The 20,651-nt window shown below is 36.6% G+C and overlaps 1 protein-coding gene across 1 annotated transcript; it reads left to right on the top strand.

The window, feature by feature from the left end:
* Positions 1–76: 76 nt before the first annotated feature.
* PPP2R3B (protein phosphatase 2, regulatory subunit B'', beta) lies at positions 77–17,893 on the top strand (the record flags this gene model as incomplete). The annotated part of the gene is made up of 9 exons (XM_009575471.1): positions 77–151; positions 3,533–3,619; positions 4,021–4,177; positions 6,108–6,156; positions 7,448–7,537; positions 8,257–8,432; positions 11,940–12,058; positions 12,143–12,249; positions 16,807–17,893. Coding segments are annotated over 9 exons (1,005 nt in total), but the record flags the coding sequence as incomplete, so codon positions are not given.
* Positions 17,894–20,651: the final 2,758 nt, after the last annotated feature.

Raw genomic sequence — 20,651 nt, 5'->3', positions numbered from 1 at the left:
TATTTATATATTTATATATATTTTTATATATATATAATGAACACTGTTTGGAATATTGTTATTCCTGTTTTCGTAGGATGTGGTGAATAGTCATCCCGGCCTATCATTTTTAAAAGAAGCATCTGAATTTCATTCTCGGTACATTACCACAGTAAGTGATTTTTATTTGGAAAAGCCATTTTTTGTTAACTAAGTAGGAAAGTCAAAATGATTAAGATTAGTCAATATGTATAAGCATCTTTGTCCCTTGAGAAGAGTGGAGTATGCTGTCAGTCTTCATTTTTACATAACTAGAAATCTTGTGAAGAAAGACTCAATTTCTTAAGCATCATAGTTTTTCTTAACATTTACAAGAAATTCCTGAATTTAATAGTAATAAGAGAAACACTGAATTGTAATAGTGTAGGATAAGTTAATGAACATTAAACAAAGAGCAGGGTGTTATCTTAAACACTTGATTGTGGCTATAGACTGTACTCATTAGAATCTTGACCTTACTCTGGATTTAATGAAATGGAATTTTGAATGAAAGGTCTATATTAACATGATTATGTTCAGTATTAAGTAAAATAATGGTAATATTGAAGCTGCTTGCCACTTTCCTCTCTGGGGATTTTTCTTTCTAAGCAGGTTTTATACATTAAAAGTTCCATTTCTCTTTTCCTAGGGTTATGACTGAAGTATCCTTTCTGTACCCAAGGGAAAAATCAGTGACACTAAATTTTCTGAACTGTAGACTAGACAGCCAATTCCACTGAAGTCTCAAAAGACTAAAATTCTTCAAAAAGACATTCAGTTCACTGTCTTTATGTGTGTGAAAAATAGCTTAATGAATATTCTCCAACAAAAAACATGCAGAGTTTATCATCTTTTATCCATCTTTTAGTTTGACCCAGACCAAAACTGTGGAAGCTTTTTTTGAAAGCGTTTGGTTTTGGTTCCTCATATCCTCCTTATACAGACTGCCAGCCTATCAAATACGTCCTGCTGCATTAGGTTTTGCTTCTTGTTATAATGATTCTATGAGCTCCCAGAACTTTCTTGTCAGATGCGACTAAAGGAAATGTTTTGCCTGTGAGTAGTTTTCTTTCTTAATGGATTCTGCTTACAATTGTGAAAGCTTGCTGTCTGTCCTGAAAGACTGTAGGAGGGAAAAGGTCCTGCCATTTCCAGTTACTTCTCTTTGGAGGAACAGGTTATTTGAGTAGGCCTGAGTCTAGCAATACTGAACAAATTAGTGCTGGCAGTACTTCACTAACCAAATTTAGTGTAGTCTCCAACAGAAATCAGTTGTTTATAAAAAATCCCAAAAGTAAACTAGTATTGCTATGAATATAGCAACAATATTTGGAATACTATTTTGCAGGTAACTGTTGCCCTATACAGTCTTCTAAAATTCTGTCCTGCAAGTTATTACTAATAATTATAGATTATTTTCTCTAAGATGAAATAAGGCATTTCATACCTATATTCAATTAGCTTTACCTAGCTAACGGATTTTGTAAGCACTGCAGTTAAGATTTAACGTCTGTTCATGCTAGCTTCCAGTTACAAATTAAATGATCCGTTCTTCTGCTGTGTTTTTTTGTATATACATACGTGTGTGTATATATATGTGTTTGCATACATACATTACATAAATCTCTTTAATGAAGCAAGTGTCTTGTAAGTGTTGTTCGACAATGGAAGCAATCAGTTCTGTCTGCTAGGCTATAGTATAGGTTGGTTGGTCAGTCTAGCGGTAAGGTTAGGTACAGATGTCCAAGATAAAGCTGAAATATATTAAAAACATTTGCCCTGACAAATGAGACACTACATTTAATCTGCAAGTATGTTATGTATATTCCTGAACTATGAATGCTTGAAATCGTAATCTCTGTATTGCGCCATTTCCTCTCCCTTCTGACAAACCACTGTGCAGTGTAGTAAAGAAGGCAATTCTCTGCGATTTGCTTATACTCTGCTTCGATTCACTTTAGAAGACCGTTTTTTAAGTCTGTTCCCAGTAGTCTTTAGCAAACATTCAATTTTGTTTTTATTTTTAGACCAGTTAAATGTGTAACAGATGAGATAATGACATACAGATGGATTAAGTTGCAAAGCTAAGGCAAAACCTTTTTAGAAAAAATTGCTTTGTAGTATAAGCCAAAAATGGGCCTTCCCTAAACTCACAATTAGAATTGAGCTAATTAAGTTTCAGAAGTAGGCTAGTCTATTCCCCTTTCTGGATTTATTGAACCAGCTGTTCTTGTTCAAAGTAAAAGCTGCAGAGCTTGCTGCATGCTACAGTTTAAGCTTTATTTTAAAACTTTATGAATAAATTATTCTTCTATTTGTAATTTTAAAATTATTGGTTTGTTTAAACTATTGACTTACTGCAATTACAGTCTGAAACGATAAAAAAAATTAAAGTCTTTAGTTTGGAAGAGGTTTTATTTGGGGGAAAAGGATTCCTAAAGAGATGGTTCTTTTAGCTAGTAATTACTGTGTCACAAATGAAATGCTACACATGCAATATTTGGTCTTACTAATTAGCAGGTATAATCAATCTGCAATTAAGCAGTTATAGTTTGTAATATGTTTAGATATTTTGTCTGTTTTTGTTAGTGGTGAATGACTGACTTGAAATGTATATCTGGTTGACTTAAATCAAACTAATTGAGGTGAATACTGAATTCAGTTAAGAAACAGAAAAAACGTATTTTAAAATCTTATGTTTGTAAACTAAAACTAAGCAAATTATGCTGAATGGATGAGTTTACCAAAATAACGTATGTGTAAAACTGATTTAAACAAAAGTGTTGGATACACAGCTGAATGGATTTGTTTCTGGTTCCAATGTCAGTCATGGCACAAGAACTAGTCATCTTTCTTGCACAGTTTTTTTTTGTTCTTCAGTTAGAAAACATTTATGTACTTCTCTTAATACTATTAACAGGGTTTTTTCAAGTAACTTTAAACAGAATAAAATTAAATGGGGAGAAACGTATTCTCTCTGCGCCTGCAGGAAGTATTTCTATCAAATGTTGATTTGTTGTATTGGTGGACTTCAGAAGTAGCAACATCCCCCTGTACTCTGATCCTTAAACAGTCTCAATTCTATTTCTGTAGCTTCATTTATGAAGTAAAATATTCTTATAGTAAATATAGGTCTTTAAATTTGAAGTAGTGAGATGTATTAATAGATTTATTAGATGATATCCTGTAGACCTGGAAGACGGGGAGGCAGTGGAATTGCCAATAGACATATTCTGGATAGCATACAAGTATTCGGCAACTTTACTGTGTGAGATATGGCTACTGCAGCATTAAAATAAGACTTATCAACATGAGTTTAGATATAGATTTAGAAATGGTTTGGTAATATGACATACAAGAGAAGCATCAACCTGCTAAGTAATGAGAAGAATAGAAATAGAAGAAAGGTGGAGTTCTGTAACACAGCTGAGCTAAGACTTATCTTTGACAAATGTTTGGGAGGGTATCTAGTTAGCATACCTAAGATCACCTTTCCATTTTCTGTTTCTTGCAGGTTATACAGAGAATATTTTATACAGTAAATAGATCCTGGTCTGGGAAAATAACTTGTAACGAGCTCAGGAAAAGCAACTTTTTGCAGGTACATAATATCTAAAATATTGCAAGACAGATGTTTCTACACGTTTAAAAACTGCTTTAACTAAACGCTTAAGGGAGTAACATAAGTAGCATTTCTTCCTTTTCCAAAAACTAGTGAAGGCTCAATTGCATTAATTCTCATATACTAGAATATGTTTAAATGTCATCTTTTATCTAGCACTGTAGAAGTCTGGATGATCTCCTCATTCTTCTATGGACACATTAGTTTTCTACCTTGTGTGTTCAGTTTTTGCTGTCATGCTGCATGGTGTGCATTGTCTCTGCAGATAAAAAGTGTTCCACTGTAATAGTGTTAGATATTAACTTGGTTATGAGAACTCAGATCATTCAACAATGTCTGACAAATTCTTTAATGTGTTCTATTTATCCTTCTGATAATAGAATGTGGCATTATTGGAAGAGGAAGCTGATATTAACCAGCTGACAGAGTACTTCTCATATGAACACTTTTATGTTATCTATTGCAAATTTTGGGAGCTGGATACAGACCATGACCTCTATATTGATCGGAAGGATTTAGCTCGACATAATGATCATGGTATGACAAATGATGCACTTTTGTTTACATGTATTAAATGACCTGTAAACTTTCACCCAACGAAGTGGTTAACTGCCAAGGCCGGTGTTCATGAATCCGTTGGTGTAGCTGATCCTGCTGACTCAGTAAAATAGAGCAGGACAAGTAATGTGTGACGCTGCTTTGTGTCTAGCAATACCAAATTTGAGGAAAATTCTGAATTTCAATGCTGATCTTGGCAAAGAAGTAGAGGAGGGAATAAGTTTGTGTAGGCTTGATCTAAAAAGAAAAAATGATTTAAGTCTTGGTATGTTATAAATGGCTGCATTTGGCCGTTTTGGGTTGTTATCTTGGAAACAGTCCATTTTACTGATATTATTCAAGTAGCATGGCTCTTGTGGCAAGGCATGGAAAGAGTAGAAAAGAAAGGCAAACATACATTCAGGTACTTTGCTTATATTAAAGTTTTGTTAACTTAGCTGCAGTACATTTTGTTTTAATACTCTTTAGAAGATTTACATTTTCTGCATTCACAATATACAATGACTGTGATTCTGTAGTCTTGCACACTTAAATATTCTTGTATCTTGTATGGAATTGTTGGGGTTTTTTGGATGCTTTGTGTCCATTGTCATCTTAAAAGTATTCCCTTCGGGACTGGAAAGCTTACTTAAGCACAAAGTGATTATGGAATATTATCCCACATTAAAAAGAATAAACACAATTCTGATTCACTGCTTCTGAAAACTTGCCTACTGAAGTCTGACTACACTTTAGGACACTGAGGAAGGAAAGCTTCTTTCATTTGAGTGGTTGCTCTACTGAGTTAGTACACTATAGAAAGGAAGCAGTGCTGATATGATGCCACTTGCAATTTAGTTTTGCATCCATTAAACCATGGAATATTGATTAAAGCTTAACAGCTGCTGCTTAATGAGAACTACACTAAATAAGAGCATAAAATGGATATGATAACCCGACTTCTATTTTTTGCATGTCAAAATTAGATAATCTGGTTTCATCAATCCCTTCCTTTAATACTGTCACTGGTCTACAATCAGACTGGATCAAACACTTATATGTAGTAAAAAAATATTAAAGTATGTAGCTGTTGTTGAGGAGGTTGAACAACTTCAGTGTTTCCAAAGTAGGTAAGAAGCAGCAGCAGCATGTATGTCTGAAACAAATTGGCTCTCCTGCAGTTCTGGGGATAAATATTAAGTAGGGACTAGTGTCCCTACTAGAATAATACGCTGATAGCATCACCATGAGTACATACAACAGATGAACTATTTGAATGGTTAACCACCTGCTTTAATTACCAGTATTTCTACAGTGCTGAAAAAATATTTCAGAGCTAGAATAATGAGAAGTAATTTTTCTGTGAGAATAGTATCATGTGCTGCTTTGAGTACCATCCACAAATTCTTCAGGATAAACTGAATATCCTTTACAGAGGTAGTGCTCAGTTAAGACATGTCTCTAAAATCCCTGAAATGGTTTTAAAATAGAAGCATGGATCAGAACCATGTCAGAAATAGACCCATGTCAGAATCAGTTAGGTATGCTCATTATGTATGAATGTGCCAATTCTGTTTTGGCTCTTTGCCAAAACCAAGGTCATATAAAATGTAATGGCACTTGAAAACATGATTTACTTGTTAAAGAACTGGTAAATGCTGTCTTATTAATCAGCCAGTTTTATTACTTTTATTACACTACTATTTCTGTATCAAGTCTGAATTCAAAGCTGGTTGATTCTAGCTTTGCTTTGGAGACTTTGTGTTAAGTGATCCTCTCCAAGAGGACTCAAAGGGATTAATGAGCACTACACTTGATCTTTCTCTCAGATGTGTATATATAAGAGGGTTCCAGTAAACTCTTCAACTAGACAATACAGAGCAAAAATAACTTGTATGTAATTAACACTTTTTTAAACCTTTTTTCACAGCAATTTCAAATAGGATGATAGAGCGGATCTTCTCAGGAGCAGTAACAAGGTACTTATTTTGTTTGCTAATCTAAATCCAATTTAATATTTGCTTGTTAAATTGTGTGACATTCCCAGAAAAAATGCCTTACCCTTGAAATGGAGCAGTGTATGTCAAGATTTAGTATTGTAGTTTAAACTCCAGTAGTAGTAGAGTGCTCTTGGAACCTTTGGCTCAGTCCAAGTTCTTTATTCTCCTTTCTTTACTCATATGAACACTTGCCATTGGGTATTGTATGGTTTAACAGAGATGGGAATGAGGAAGGGAAGAAATGTTGGCATTGTTGTTTTTCCACCCCTGTAAAATTTTCAAAGGGAATTGGGCTTTCAGTACTACTTGTAAAATCAGTGCTTACTGCATCAACAAATCTACAAGCATGTCTCCAGTTGAGTTAATTCACATTTTTGACAGCATTCTTCTTTTTTTCCCACTTGGATTGACTTCCTCTTATGTATTTATGGCATTTTACTCATTTTTGAAACATTTTGCTAGCACGATATCTGCAACTAGAAAGTGACTGATAAACAGAAATAACAAAAGCTGAAATGAGTGAAATGACACTTGGCAGGCATATATCTAGAACTTGCTCCTTTATGTAAGTTTTTTGGGCAAGACAAAACATATACCATATTTTTCTAGACATCTTGAGGATAAAACAGCAAAAAATGGATTTTAGGAATGAAATGGAATGTGTCTCGGAACTGCCTACCTGAATTTTTACTAGACGGGTTGACCATGTGTCTTCAGGATGTATTTGGATGCTGTGTTCTGTGGTAGGAGAGTAGAAACAGACAATTATGTTCTTGCCATGAACACTTACTTCCTGAATGTTTTTATTTCATTTTTATCTTCATATTTCCATTCCAACACTTTTAGCTAGTGGAGTTCTGTACAGTTTTAAGTTCTCATCACTTCTACCTGAATAGAAATTCTAAAAAGCGTGTGTATTTGTATATAATGTATTTTTTTAAATGAATTCAGATATCTCTTCTGTTAACAATTAAGCAGTGGTATTGCTGCCCAGGAAGGAAAGCTGTAAGTCCTTCTGGACAGAGTGCTACTTTCCTCTCCCAGCTGCTCCTTTCTTCTTTACCCGTTGCAGCAGAAACAGAACAGAGCACACAAGCTCCTTATCCTGAATGATCAATGTGGTCTGTGACAAGTCACCTTGCAAACACCTCATCGTTTAGGAATAAATAAACAGTTAATAGCACCAAGGAAAATAATCCTTAATTTTGGTTAGTAAAAGCTAGGTGTTTTAAAATAAATTTTCTATCTTTTTTCCTCATTGGCCTTCAAGAGGTAGAAAAGCACAAAAAGATGGGAAAATTAGCTACGCTGACTTTGTCTGGTTTTTGATATCTGAAGAGGACAAGAAGACACCAACTAGGTAAGAATGAATTTATGTTTTAACAGAAATAAAGACTGACTTTATTGGTTTTCCAGTCCTTAAATGGGGACCACTGAGGCTCAACTGAAACTCTGATGGAAGAAGCTAAACTGTAAAAATATGAGTCGAAAACTGGCCCAGTTTGTTGCATCATTCTTATTTCCCAGCGTCTCCTATTGTTGCTGCTGTAAAAGTCTATTTTAATGATTTTTAAGAGGCTAATTAAATGTTAGTGTTCCATATGCTCTGTGTGGCCTATTTACAGACAGGGTCATAGATAAAGGAAACTGCAGTTGTTTCATGCCAGTGACTTCGGGAAACTGTACAGCTAGCATTAGCTGTAGGATGTTGATAAGAAACCTGTTGCGTGACGTGTCACTGGCTTGTTCAATATGGAAAAAGAACTTGAGTTTTGATGCACAATTCAATTTTCCATTGGCTCCCTTGAGTTTTTATGTAAAGCCACATGTTTTAGGCATCTCCTCCCTCACCCACGCGCAACTAACAAGTGTGCTTTCAAATGCAGTAATGTATGGCATAGAAAATACCAGAAACTCTTGCCACAGTAGGTGCTGTTTAGTGACTTCCTATGGAATGTAGTCTTAAGCCTAGTTTTGCATCTGAAAGTAGCGTAGCCTTTAAAACAGGCAATATAAATTCTTAAAATTGTGTAATAAGTTTGTGTAAACAGTTCTTTGCTATTAATTACTGAATTTCAGCATTGAATACTGGTTTCGCTGCATGGACCTTGATGGGGATGGTGCTTTGTCTATGTATGAATTGGAGTATTTTTATGAAGAACAGTGCCAAAAATTAGATAATATGGCCATAGAACCTTTGCCATTTGAGGACTGTTTGTGCCAGATGCTTGATCTCGTGAAGCCACAATATGAAGGTAATAAAATCCTTTTCCATCTGTAACTTTTGTTTCTCTGGATTAGGAGTTAGTGAACCCTTAAGAGCACTCAGTTGGTCATACAAAGAATATATGCCTTTAGGTTGTCTTTTCTCTAAAGTCTGGTAAGCTTATTAATTGAATGGCCTTCAAATGGCAGGCAGGCATTCATTTTCATACTAAAATTTTATATGCTGCTTTAAAATGCCTTGTAGGCTTTTATTTTGGGCTTGTAGCCATGTTTAGTCTTAAATGAAATATTGTCACTATCTGGCTGAGATGATGCTCTCCAGAAAAGCTCTTGATTGTGCTGTTCACTTGCCTCTTACCTGTTCCAGTACTCATTTGAGATTTCTTCAGAGGGAACAATTTATTTTAGGTTAGAAGCCTAAGCTGCCCTTAGGAAATTCATGTCAATGTCAAAGGGCTTAAAAATAACGGAATACTAAACTGTTCTTAGTTTTTGGCTATTTTCTGCATTCATTTGAACCTTCATAGACCTGCATTCTACCCTCCCGCATCTGACATATATGATCTTTAGCTAATGAAACTTGAGTTTACATTTTACACCTGAAAAAAACTTATGACGTGAGCATGATGCTCACTTCACATTTGCCCTTCTGTGTGGCTCAATACTAGAAATATTTTTGCATGCCTTGGTAAACATATTACTGTGGTGTTGAAGAGTGATATCTCGCATGTTCATAGCCTCTACCTCTATGCTGTTTCTGATATTTGTCTCACAAGTTGATAAAACTGTTGTAGCCATGATGGATTAGTCTTCAGGGATTTGTTGAACTCAACACAACTGAGGTCAACTTGTATCTAAACTTAATGTCTCAACACTTGACCGCAGTTAGCACTAATAACCCTTATTATGGCTATACCTTTTAACATGAATTTCAGTGTGTAAAAGGACTTGGCATACAGTCTGGTTGCTATTATTGTACATACTCGGCATTGCAATAAATTTACAACTTGCCTATTTGCTCTTGAAGTGTTTGATAGGAGTAGCAACCTCTATCGCATATACTGATGTTTGCTATTTTTTATGGTAAAAGAAAATTGTTGACCATCTTATTTAATGCTTTTGTTTATCAGATGTAATATTGTGCTAGTGTTTCACATTTAGACACTTCTAGATGAAGCACTGAGTTTTTCCTACTTGAATTTCAAGTGTCACTTCAGTTGAGTGTGTCAGTGGGTGGTTCTGTTTACCGTCTATAAAATTATGGTTAGAGAATCAGTTAATAATAAATAGTCTTGCTTATTGCCCACCTTCTTTCTAGGATGAAGAATATTTAAATAACAAGAAACTTAATTTTATTTTTAAAAGGCAATTGTCTTTTATTGAGACACAATTTTTTGCATGCTAAGGGAATTGAAATAGCTCAAAACTAGAACTTAAAGCTGCATATTCTTATTTAAACCAAGTTAATATGGATTTGCTAGGTGAAAACACATTTCTAAAGGCAGATGAAAAAAATTGTAAATGAAAAAGGATTTTAAGTATGGTTCGGCTGGAAGCTCAATCCTAGATATCAGTGGAATGAAGTGTTAGACCAACATTGTGTAACGCATGAGGGGTGGGGAGCGTTTAAGATGAGGTGAAGTAAGCTCAGAGGAAAGCATTTGTTACATGGTTGCCTACGATAGCCTCCCAAATGCAGGGGTTCCCTTCCAGTCTGGTACATTATGCTTCTGAAAGGCAGACATTTGCAATAATGTTTCTGTTCTGCATTTCAAGTGAAACAAGATTGATGTATCTGTTCTGTATCGTGAAGACGATAAAAGGAGACTGTGAAACACAACCAAGATGAGAGTTATTTAGGGCAATGAAAATGAAAGCCAATTGTGAAGGTTGATGGTTTTTTATAAAAACTGGGTGACGTTTAAAAGGTGGGTTAAGAAAAAAATTATTCTGTCGCTTTCCTATCCAAAAGCTAAAGGCGTAAAATGACATTTCACTTGGTAGATTTGAAACAAAAGAAGGCACTTTCATACATTTATGGCTAAACTGTGATACAGTTTGCTACAGGATGCTCTGCGTACCAAAAAGCAAATTCTTTCATTTGTGGAGACGTGAATTTAGTTTTCTCCATTTCATTCTTTTTTTGTTGGTCTTTGAGAGACAACGTAGGCATCTACATGAGTGTTAGGTGTCTAAGCTCCCGTTGCAATAAATGGAAATGGGAGAGCAAATCAACGAACCAAATATAGGTGTCTAACTTAAATTGGGAGCTTATATAACTAGGACTCAAATCAGTTGCTTGGTTGTGGAGAGTTGCTGCCACTTGAGATGGCCCAATACAACAGACATCTGTGTGGGTCTGACAGATATGACACAGGTGCCATGAGGGATCTGTGTCGTTCTGGAGCATCAGCTATAAGGCAGGCAGAATACATTAAGGCACTTCAAATGGCGACAGACAGAAGTGTGGCAACCATTTCCAAATGGGATTGAGATTTTGCTTCCCTCTGATGTCCTTGAGTTATACTTTGTTAGAGGCTGGGACAGCATGCTGAGGAAATACTGTTCTAAGTCTGGCTTTTATTGAACTCTTCCGTAACATCTGCAGTTGGCCCTTCTTCGATTGACAACAGAAGGCTGGCCATATTTAAGGTGAATCAATAAAGGGGAGTTTTAAGGATAGCCATCTGTCTTTCCTTGTACGTCTGTTATTTTTCAGTCTTTCTGCAGAAGCTTAATATTCAATTTTGAAATAAGGTAACGTTTCTGAGCAGCCTGACAAATACTTCTAACACTTAATGGATCCATTGATTTGAGTCATTAAAGTATTACTGTCCTGGTTTCGGCTGGGATAGGGTTAAATTTCTTGCTAGTGCTGTGTTTTGGATTTAGTATGAGGAGAATGTGAGCGGCTGAGTGGTTGGTTAAACCACGACAATCACTTTATAAAAAACAAACAAACAAAATGCCTTTGAGCACTTAGCTTTCCTCTCAAGCAGTAAATATTGATCAGGCTGGACAAGTGTGGCAAACTAGCGTCTACAAAAAATTCATTTGTATGAAGCACAGTCACACACTGTAATCTCTGTCATACGTTTGTCTGTTCAGTCAGGGAAGTCAGGGAAGAGAAAGGGCCACTGCCAGAGGAGATTCCTACCTGCTACCCAAGTACTTCTTGGGAAGAGATGGCTAGCTCACAGGAGACTTCTGTCTCTTGAGGAAGCTTAGACAATTAGCTTAAATGATTTTAAGTAGCTAAGTGAGGTAGACTGCATCTCACTCCAACATAATGAAGGACAGTAGGATGACAGCTAAAGCAAGTAACAAATCTGAAACATTTAAAAGTTTTTTGTCCGCTTTGAAGGACGCTTCTCTAGGTGTGCATTTCATCTATTCACTTCTCTCCCATTGCGTCGAGCATCAGTGACAAATGTTCTTGAGCATAATGATGACTTAACTTTTTAATAACGTTCCTCCTTTTTGGAGAGAGGATAATATCAGCTCTCAGATATCTTATCTCGTAATCTTCTTTACAGGAAAAATTACTCTGCATGATTTAAAGCGATGTAAGTTGACAAATGTGTTTTTTGATACTTTTTTCAACATTGAAAAATACCTTGACCACGAACAGAAGGATCAGTTTTCTATGTTGCGGGTGAGTATGAAGCTTTAAAAGTCTCTTTAGCTATGTGCTTAACAATTAATATGTTTTTGTATAACTTGCAATGTGATTGTTTAGGATGGTGAAGGTGAAAGCCAAGAGGTCTCTGACTGGGAGAAGTATGCTGCTGAAGAGTATGATATCTTGGTGGCAGAAGAGGCAGCGAGTGACCAGTGGAATGATGGGTAAGAAATGTAGCAGCAGAGTTGGTACGAATCCCCTCTAGTAATGTAGAGCCTCGCCATCGCTATTATCCTTAATGCTATTTTTGTAGAATGTTGCTGTTTGTCGTCTTTAGCCGTGTGCTCGGTGAGGGAGGAAGAACCTTGCTTATATCTTGAACAAAATATTCCTTGACAGTTTGTGATCACATTGGCTTTGTCAAAGAAAAGGTCCTACTCCAAATTTTGGGAGGAAAGAAGATTTGAAAAAGCTTCAACTCTAAACAAAATACAACATTAATTTTTTGTTAAATGAATGAAGAGCTTTATTAAGAGCTTTTGGGGGAAAAAATTCTCACTTCTGAACTCAAAATTATATCAGCTTGCAAGTATTTTCTCACAGTTCTGTAAAAGTAAATAAGATAAGAAATCTTGCTGTTTCAAAATCACTCCTTTACATTTGCTCTGTAGCTTCCAGAACCTCTTGGAATCCAAAGTCCCGAATTTGCCATTCATTGTTTTCATTATTTAAAAAGATAAGGAAAACAAGTACAAGTTTAACTTGTTTTAGGCCTTAAGTTGATGGACCTGTTTAGAGAAAACACATTTTCTTGCATTTCCTACATCAATATTCATTCCTGCATTTCCTACATCAAAGCTGCTCTCCACAGCTTCCTGAGGAGGGGTCGTGGAGAGGGAGGTGCTGAGCTCTTTTCCCTGGGACCCAGTGACAGGACACGTGGGAATGGTTCAAAGCTGCACCAGGGGAGGGTCAGACTTGACATTAGGAGGCATTTCTTTTCCGAGAGGGTGGTCAAAGACTGGAACAGGCTTCCTAGAGAGGTGATCGATGCCCCAAGCCTATCAGTGCTTAAGAGGCATTTGGACAATGGCCTTAACAATGCTTTAACTTCTGGTCAGCCCTGAAGTGGTCAGGCAGTTGGACTAGATGATCATTGTAGGTTCCTTCCAACTGAAATAGTCTAGTCTATTCTATTCTCTGATCTAGGAGCATCTCTGTGATTATTGTTTAGACTAAATTATTTTATTTTTATGTATTTCCCACTCCCCCCCAAGATGTCTGCTCTTGGTGAAGATAAAAGCTGCAAAATTCACAGCCAGTATTCTTGGGGTCAGATCATTTCTGTTCTTTTCCACAAAAAATATATTCAAGGTGTACCTGAAACCGTAGTTCTATGGCTTTACACAGAAAGTGGACAAAATGGAAACTAAAATACAAAATGTTTCTTAAGTTAAACTTTCAGATTATATTTAAAAATTTATCCTAAATTTTCACTCTTCAGTAAACTTCTAACAGGTCTTGGACACTTAGTTTTTCAGGTACTTCCATAAAGTTTGTTACCTCTCTGGTATAAGCACAGCCGTCTTTATATGTCCATGCAATTACAGCTTAAGTAATACAGAGAGTATTGTGGAACTTACGGTATGTAAAACAGAATCCTAATAAGCCTAAAACTTGAAAAAATGCACATTCACTGTGTAAATACTCTCCTTAAGGAAAACCAGTGTGTTATTGTAAGAATAGTGTAGTGGCATATGCTGAGATACAGAGGAGAGAAGATGTATGATGCTAAAACATCCAGGTTCTCATTTCTTTTGAGCCTGGTGTTTGTAAACTCAAGCGACTCTTTGGTTATAGGTTGCCTCTGCTTCTGGCATTAGCAGATAACCTGACAATTAAAGAAAAATACTGCATCCTATAGAAGCACAACGCACAAAATCATGCATTTTATTTAACTACTTTCTGTATCCCTAGTTGGGTTTGATGCACAGGCCATAGCTTAACTGTTGGGCTTCCACACAGATGGATAAAAGCTTTTATCCAAATGTTCCTGAAGTTTTGGCGCTTTGTTTCCTTGGAGTATAGATTGTAATGCTCATTGTCTCCATTAACTACTACTTCATAATTTTGACAAAGTGTTTCAAGTATCATATACACAATGATATGTAAGATGTATTTGGATCGACTAAATACAAACAAACAAGTATTACACTTTGTCTTACTGGTTTCTCCCTACCCTTATATCAGAAGCTTGTGAAGACTGTTGCATTTAAACTGCTGAATGGAGATTTTTTTTTTTTTTTAAATAAAGAGCAAAGTTAGGATGCCTCCCAAATTGTTTATCAAATAAGCAACTGAATCTATATTTTCATTTAGTTGCTCGCAACTAAATACTTAGAGAAGTATTCTGATCTGGCTCAGGGAGGCGTTGTCAAATCTGACTTAAAGTTTGAATGCTTTCTAAAAGTGAAGGTCAGCAAAAGTGTCTTCAAAACTTAATACCAAAGTAGGACTGTCCGAATCTTTTTTTTCTACAATTGTCCTGAAAAACGAAGCTTATTTTCTATTGCTGAAGCTGAGAGAAACACAAGACTACTAAAAGTTTCCTGGCTGCTTTTAGGAGAGTCCAGTGAACAGAAACATTAACAAAAACTTATTATGAGCATTTTAAGTTACTGTGTTGTGCAAAAGCCTTTCTTAAAATCACTTACTGTACTTAAAGGGTTGTAATGCCTGCCCGAACTGAAGTGACTGTTTGACAATCCAGTATGAATTTTTTTATTTGATTACCTCTATGGTAAATATTTTCCTGACATTCCTATTAAAACAGTTAATCTGAAAATTGGGAGTGGTACACTAGAAATCTAGAAATAGGCTGATTTCTTTACATTTACATGAGCTTTAGAAATGCCAGGAAGGGGGGAAAAAAAGGATTTTTGAGAGGTGTTGTAGCTTATGGTTATATTTTCATAAAAACCTCTGTGCTGGGAAGTAGCAGTAGACTTTCTAATACTGTGAGAAGTAATTCAATTTTAGTGCCCAGATGTGTAAAACTGGGAGAGCGTTTCTAAATTTCCTTTACTTAAATATCTTGGAAAGGAGTAAAAGTGATGTGAGGCCACCAGAGCTTTGGAAGAGAGTGGGATTTTCATTTGGTCCAATAATGTACATTATTAATGCTACAAATAGTATCTGAGATGTCCTCATGCTGCCATTTTTAATGACTGGAAAAGCTGCTGTCACCTCTCTGTATCACTCTGCAATAAACAAATCCAAAAGGTGCGTTCAAGATGTTTCTGTTTAAAAAAGGAAAGAAAAAATTTCTTCTCAAAAAGATGGAATTAATGGTGTAGAAAACTATGAATTACAGGTGTTTAAGCCAAAACTGTTGTTATGGTAGAATATGCATCTTTCTTCCAAATCCTTGTTTTCAAATGGGTAATTCAGTAAAGTAACTCTTAGGATGATTTTTGTTTCCTGTTCGAATCAGTGGTGAACTTGTGGGAGAAGCTCAAGGTATTCTCTTCACTGCCTAAGCACTGGTTGATGCTCACATAATTGAGGCTTTAATACCCCTGGGAAGAATGAAATAATAAAAAAAGGAAAGAAAACCAGGAACTATTTTTTACTCACTGCTAAATCTTTACCTTATGTTATCAAAGCATCTTTTATTTTGTTAGATTTCTTTTACTCAAAATGGTGGTGAAGCTGGCTTAGTATGTTTAATAGTTTATGAAGTGTTTCAACAGAATTGCATTCACAATTGAAAATGCTGTTCTTCCTCCCACCTCTGCTATTAATGCTACTCTATTTTAGTGTTCATAGTGGATTCTTAGTATTTAACTCTTCTCTGCCCTATGTCTTTCTCTGAAAGAATACTTCTAATCACTACATAATGCCATTATAAAGTCACATTTGAGGAACAGATACTGCAGTGTCTGAAGTTCATTCTTCGCCTAGTCTTGTTAAGTAGATGGAAGTGATCACGTGCTGAGGTGAGATTCAGTAGCACTTGGGAAGATGTGCGTGAACCTGAGTCAACCTAGCCCAGGAAATGGTCAGTTCTTTAGTCTGACATCGTAAGTGTCTACAGAGATTTATGTTTCACTTTTTTAAACGGCTATTAATTATAGATTGATCCCACCTAAACGGTGCTGAAGCAGATCTTTTTTAAATATCAGCCTTCACTGACTTGAGTTAGATAAGCATTACATTTCATTATCCATCTGTTCATTTTCATAATCAGCAGGAGATTTTCAGTAATTTCTCATTAAACAATTGGCTTTTGCTTTCTAGCATCTGCTTTAAATACACAGTTGGTTGCTACTGCTTCCTTGTGCTCATGTGCATTTTAGTAACACACTCAGTATTCTCTCTCTTTTGTTGTACCTGCTGCAGCTGTAGTTTGTTCTTCCTAACTCAGCCTAATTTCAGCTTTCTTGAAAAGAACTGGAAGGGTTTCTGTCAAGCACTTACGTCTTGCATTTGACCATTTCTAACTTACGAGTAGTCCACTAGCGCAGTATGTGCTTTAAATCCTTTCAGTAAAGCTGGGTATCTCGCTAATCAGTTCTGCAAGTGATGGGAAAGTAAGCTAGTTTAAATTTAAGTAATTATTCCAGAAATCTAGTGCTGCCTCTGGTTACATGTTTCTTTACTGTAAATATAAAATACTGGAAATTATGTTCTTCCTGCAGGTGCCACCTTAGTGTTCTGACACTTGGACATTTCCCAACATAGCGAGACTCTCTCATTTTCTTTTTTTTGCCTGCTCCTAGGTATGAAGCAGAACTGAGTCCTGTAGACCATCAGAAGGCCAGCGTCCTAAAGTATCAAATGGAAAAAAGGCCATTTTTTGAAATGCCTTCCCATCTGGCTGATGTAGACTTGGATGAATATGACTATGAAGAGGACTTTGAGTAGTGGTTACTTATGGTCAATACTTGCAGAAGAGAAGGGACAGTCTGCAGCAGGTCTGCTACACACCTCTGTGTTTTAGTGGGTTTTGTATCCAGGAAGACAGCTTAGTTTTGTGCTAAAAATATTTAATCACTATACTACCTTTTAAATAAAAGAAGCGCATTTGTATGGAATGAGGAAACTTTTTGTATTTATTCAATAGTCTATAGTTTGTAAAATAGATTAAATATTTATTTACAGATGTTGCATAATTCCTTTTTGGAAGAATAACAAATTTGACTTTAGAGAAAAGTAATCTGCTGTTTTTAAGATAATTGTATAATTCTCTCCGAGTTGATGTGTGGTGCACTGACCATCTCCATCCCATACATGATCAGGTGTTCCTGTCCTGGTACGGTAGGTAAGGAGACAATTTATACCTGGCCTGCGATGCTTACATGCTCATAGACAGCCCTAGGGTTTTTATGCCTTGGCAAGGAAGAGACATGACTGTGAGTGCATGATTCAGCTCTCATTTACAAATAGAGTTTCATTTGACAAGGTGAGCATATTAGCGCACAAGGAAAGCGAACGCCTGAGACAAGTTGCTTCTCTTCTCTGTGTAGTCCTTGTTTGCCCCAACTTTAATTCTGCTTGCCCTTTTAAACTTCAGTCTTTTCATTGATGTTCATTATAAAAAGATTATTTAATAATGAAGTCTGTTTTAGTGTTCATACTTGATCCAAAATGAGTGTGTTAATTCATGTAGAAGGAACCAATTTTTATAAAATCCTTTGTGTAAGTGGTACTTGATCAGTGATGTGCACTAATTTGTTGTGGGTATTCAGTGCTTTTGTCTGTCCCCCCCTTCAGTTGTTTGCTATTGACACATTCCATGGATATTCATCAGTGTCACAGCAGCTTGAAATTGTTGCCTCACTCTTACTGTTAAACAGATTTTGTTGGGGAAAAAAAATGTACAAAAAGATGTAAGTTATTTTTTCGGTTGCAGTGTAGATCTGTTAAAATGTTTTAAAATCATGTTTGTATTTTCAAATAAAGATTTTCATACATGTAATTTAACAGTTCTAATTATTATGTACTGCATACAAGTAACTTCCTACTGTTAAAGGACCAGTTAAGATACGATGGGTTACACATGTATGCAGTCTGGTTGGATAATTACACCAAGCTTCATATTCAAAGCAATCAAGCTCCAGCAGGTTTTTCTTCATCCAAAAGACAGTGTTGCTGAACAGCTGGAAGTGGCACAGAGAAATCAGTCCCACTCAACTCACCACACCACCTCATGAGGTAACTTATAAACCTCTGTATCTTAAGCAATGAAACTCATCACTAACATCTGTTAGTGAGCCTTACCAAGACAAACTCAAGTCATTTTAATACCATTCAAAGGATTTTTAAAAATAAAATCAGGGTTGATTATTCCAATTTTAATGGAAACTCATCAATGTCAAATTTCTCTAGTGTTGGTCACTACTTGCCTGTGGTTTGGGATTTTTAAGCAGTAAAGATACACAGAGGATTTATGTTGAGCTCTGTTCCCTACGGTGCTGTGGGAAAGGATGACCAACTGGCTTTCTAGAAGATGATCCTGAACTTCTGCTGTTCAAGGGGTAGTGACTTCTCCCTGACCTGAAACCCTTCAGCTGGAAGCCCTCTTCTTAAAAAGGGGGCTTGTAAATGGGCATGTACAAGGACTTTCTCATCACACAGTGACATTTCTCCATTAAAGAAACAGAGCTATGGTGCAGGGTAGATCTCTTCTGCAGAGCCTGTAGCTGTTGCTGCCGCTTTGTGTTTCATAAAGTGCCTCTTAAATCCTGCTCCCTTGCTAACCAAGTCCCTTTTTTTCTAGAGGATTTACACAGCTCTAGTAGAGCAAATCATGATGTTATTGTGGAAGTGACTTTTCTTGCAATACATGAACTATAACAATTGCTGTACCTTCCCCCAGAAGGATAATTCCCAGCTGTAGTCCTTCATTACAAGAATTAAAGCATCTGCACATCTGATGTGGTCCCAGGGATAACTGTTTTCTTGGTCCAAGTCCAGCTGTATTCTGCCTACCTGGTAAGTGTTTAGGCCTAGAGCCACAAATGTAGATGGATGAGGAAAACATCACTCTCACAGTCCAGGAACAGGGGAACTGAGAACAAGCTGATCTGGTTGACAATCAGCATTATCTTGTGGAGTGCTACCTATTCCCCAACTGCATACTTAACTATGCAAAATGAAACATAATGTTTTTACTATTTTTTTTTTCACTTCCATGTTTGTAGGAGCTCACTTCTCAGTCTATTTAATAACAGGGCAAACTACAAGGCCAGTAGCACTGCTGCTCTTCTTTCTCCAGACTTAGTGTGGGAATAGCACTTGCACTTTCAGTACTAACAGATAGCAATGGTTATGTAGTTTATTCTACATAGTTACAATCCAAAATATATATATATATGTATATATGAACAAAATAAAGCTGATGGGATTAATGCAGTGTACAATTCCATGGAGCAGTGACAACGGGTCAGCGAAAGCAGCCGCCATCCCCCAGCCTACTGCCTCTGAAACATACTTTGAGTGAAGAACATTTCCAAATTCTTAATGGAAAAACTTATTTTGAAGGGCCATATTTACAGTCTATTTACATTGTCTTTTCAGGCTTTATATTTTCCAAGTAAATGCCACATGATCACTGTGTATGAAGGATTTTTTCCAGAGGAAAATACTCAGCCAACTGGTCTGCTGTTCTTTCTTTGTTACTTAGAAGCCTTGATGCAAGTTTCCTGGGAACATGTCCTGATCCCCACAGACCACATCTCTGTAAGCACTGGAATTTAGAAATACTTTCAGACAATTTGATCCAGGTTTTCCATCTTACAGCCAGGAAACAGCACTGCCAAGTCACCTGCCATCACCCACCAGGTCACAGCATTCATAGCTGGGCCAGGCTCCTTTCTCCCCAGGGTCAGGTACAAGGAAACAAGTAGATCTCCATCTTGGTTACCTCAAATGGTAAAGAATACACCCAGCAGAACGCGGTGCCCGCGCTGATTTGAGCAAGCTTGTCTCATCTAGTTTAAAGAGTCTTTGACTCGATATTTGTCAATACCCTGATTCCAATCCTTAGGTTGGCAATTGTTCCAAGGCAGCATCAAGGACCAGGATGCAGTTGAGTAACGATGTTCATAACGCCCACCACCTTAGAAGTGCAACAGCCAAATCAGTTACACCATGAGCAGCAATGTGGAGAAACCAACTGCGGTGCTAGTAACTGGTTCTGGGTGGATGCCTACAGGCAGAGATTTGACTTGATCTGTATCTCCTGCTGCCTTGGTTGATGCCATCACAATCCCATTTTCAGTTAAACAATTTGCAGAAAAAAATGGTAGCTTGTTCTTCACTTCCATTTATCCTCTCAGCTTCTTAACTGTCCTATACCAGAAGAAAAAAAAAGATTAAGTCAGTCTCATACTATCAAGAAAACATCATATAAGAGCACATAAGGAATCAGAATAAAAGCGTAGCCTCTAACCATTTAGCAGCTTGGCCGTAGCTGGCTCTTGGAAAGCACTATATTTAGCTTCCACAAAAGGAAAGCAGCATTTCTAGACCACAAGGAGCCCAGAAAAGGCACCACAGGGAAAGGCCACGTACTAGATAAGTAGTGCATTTTCTGTATGGCTTCGATCTTGGTCCAAAGGTT

The sequence above is a fragment of the Fulmarus glacialis genome, unplaced genomic scaffold, assembly GCF_000690835.1.
Source record: "Fulmarus glacialis isolate BGI_N327 unplaced genomic scaffold, ASM69083v1 scaffold47083, whole genome shotgun sequence".
NCBI lineage: Eukaryota > Metazoa > Chordata > Aves > Procellariiformes > Procellariidae > Fulmarus > Fulmarus glacialis.
This window is presented reverse-complemented; position numbering and strand designations above follow the sequence as displayed.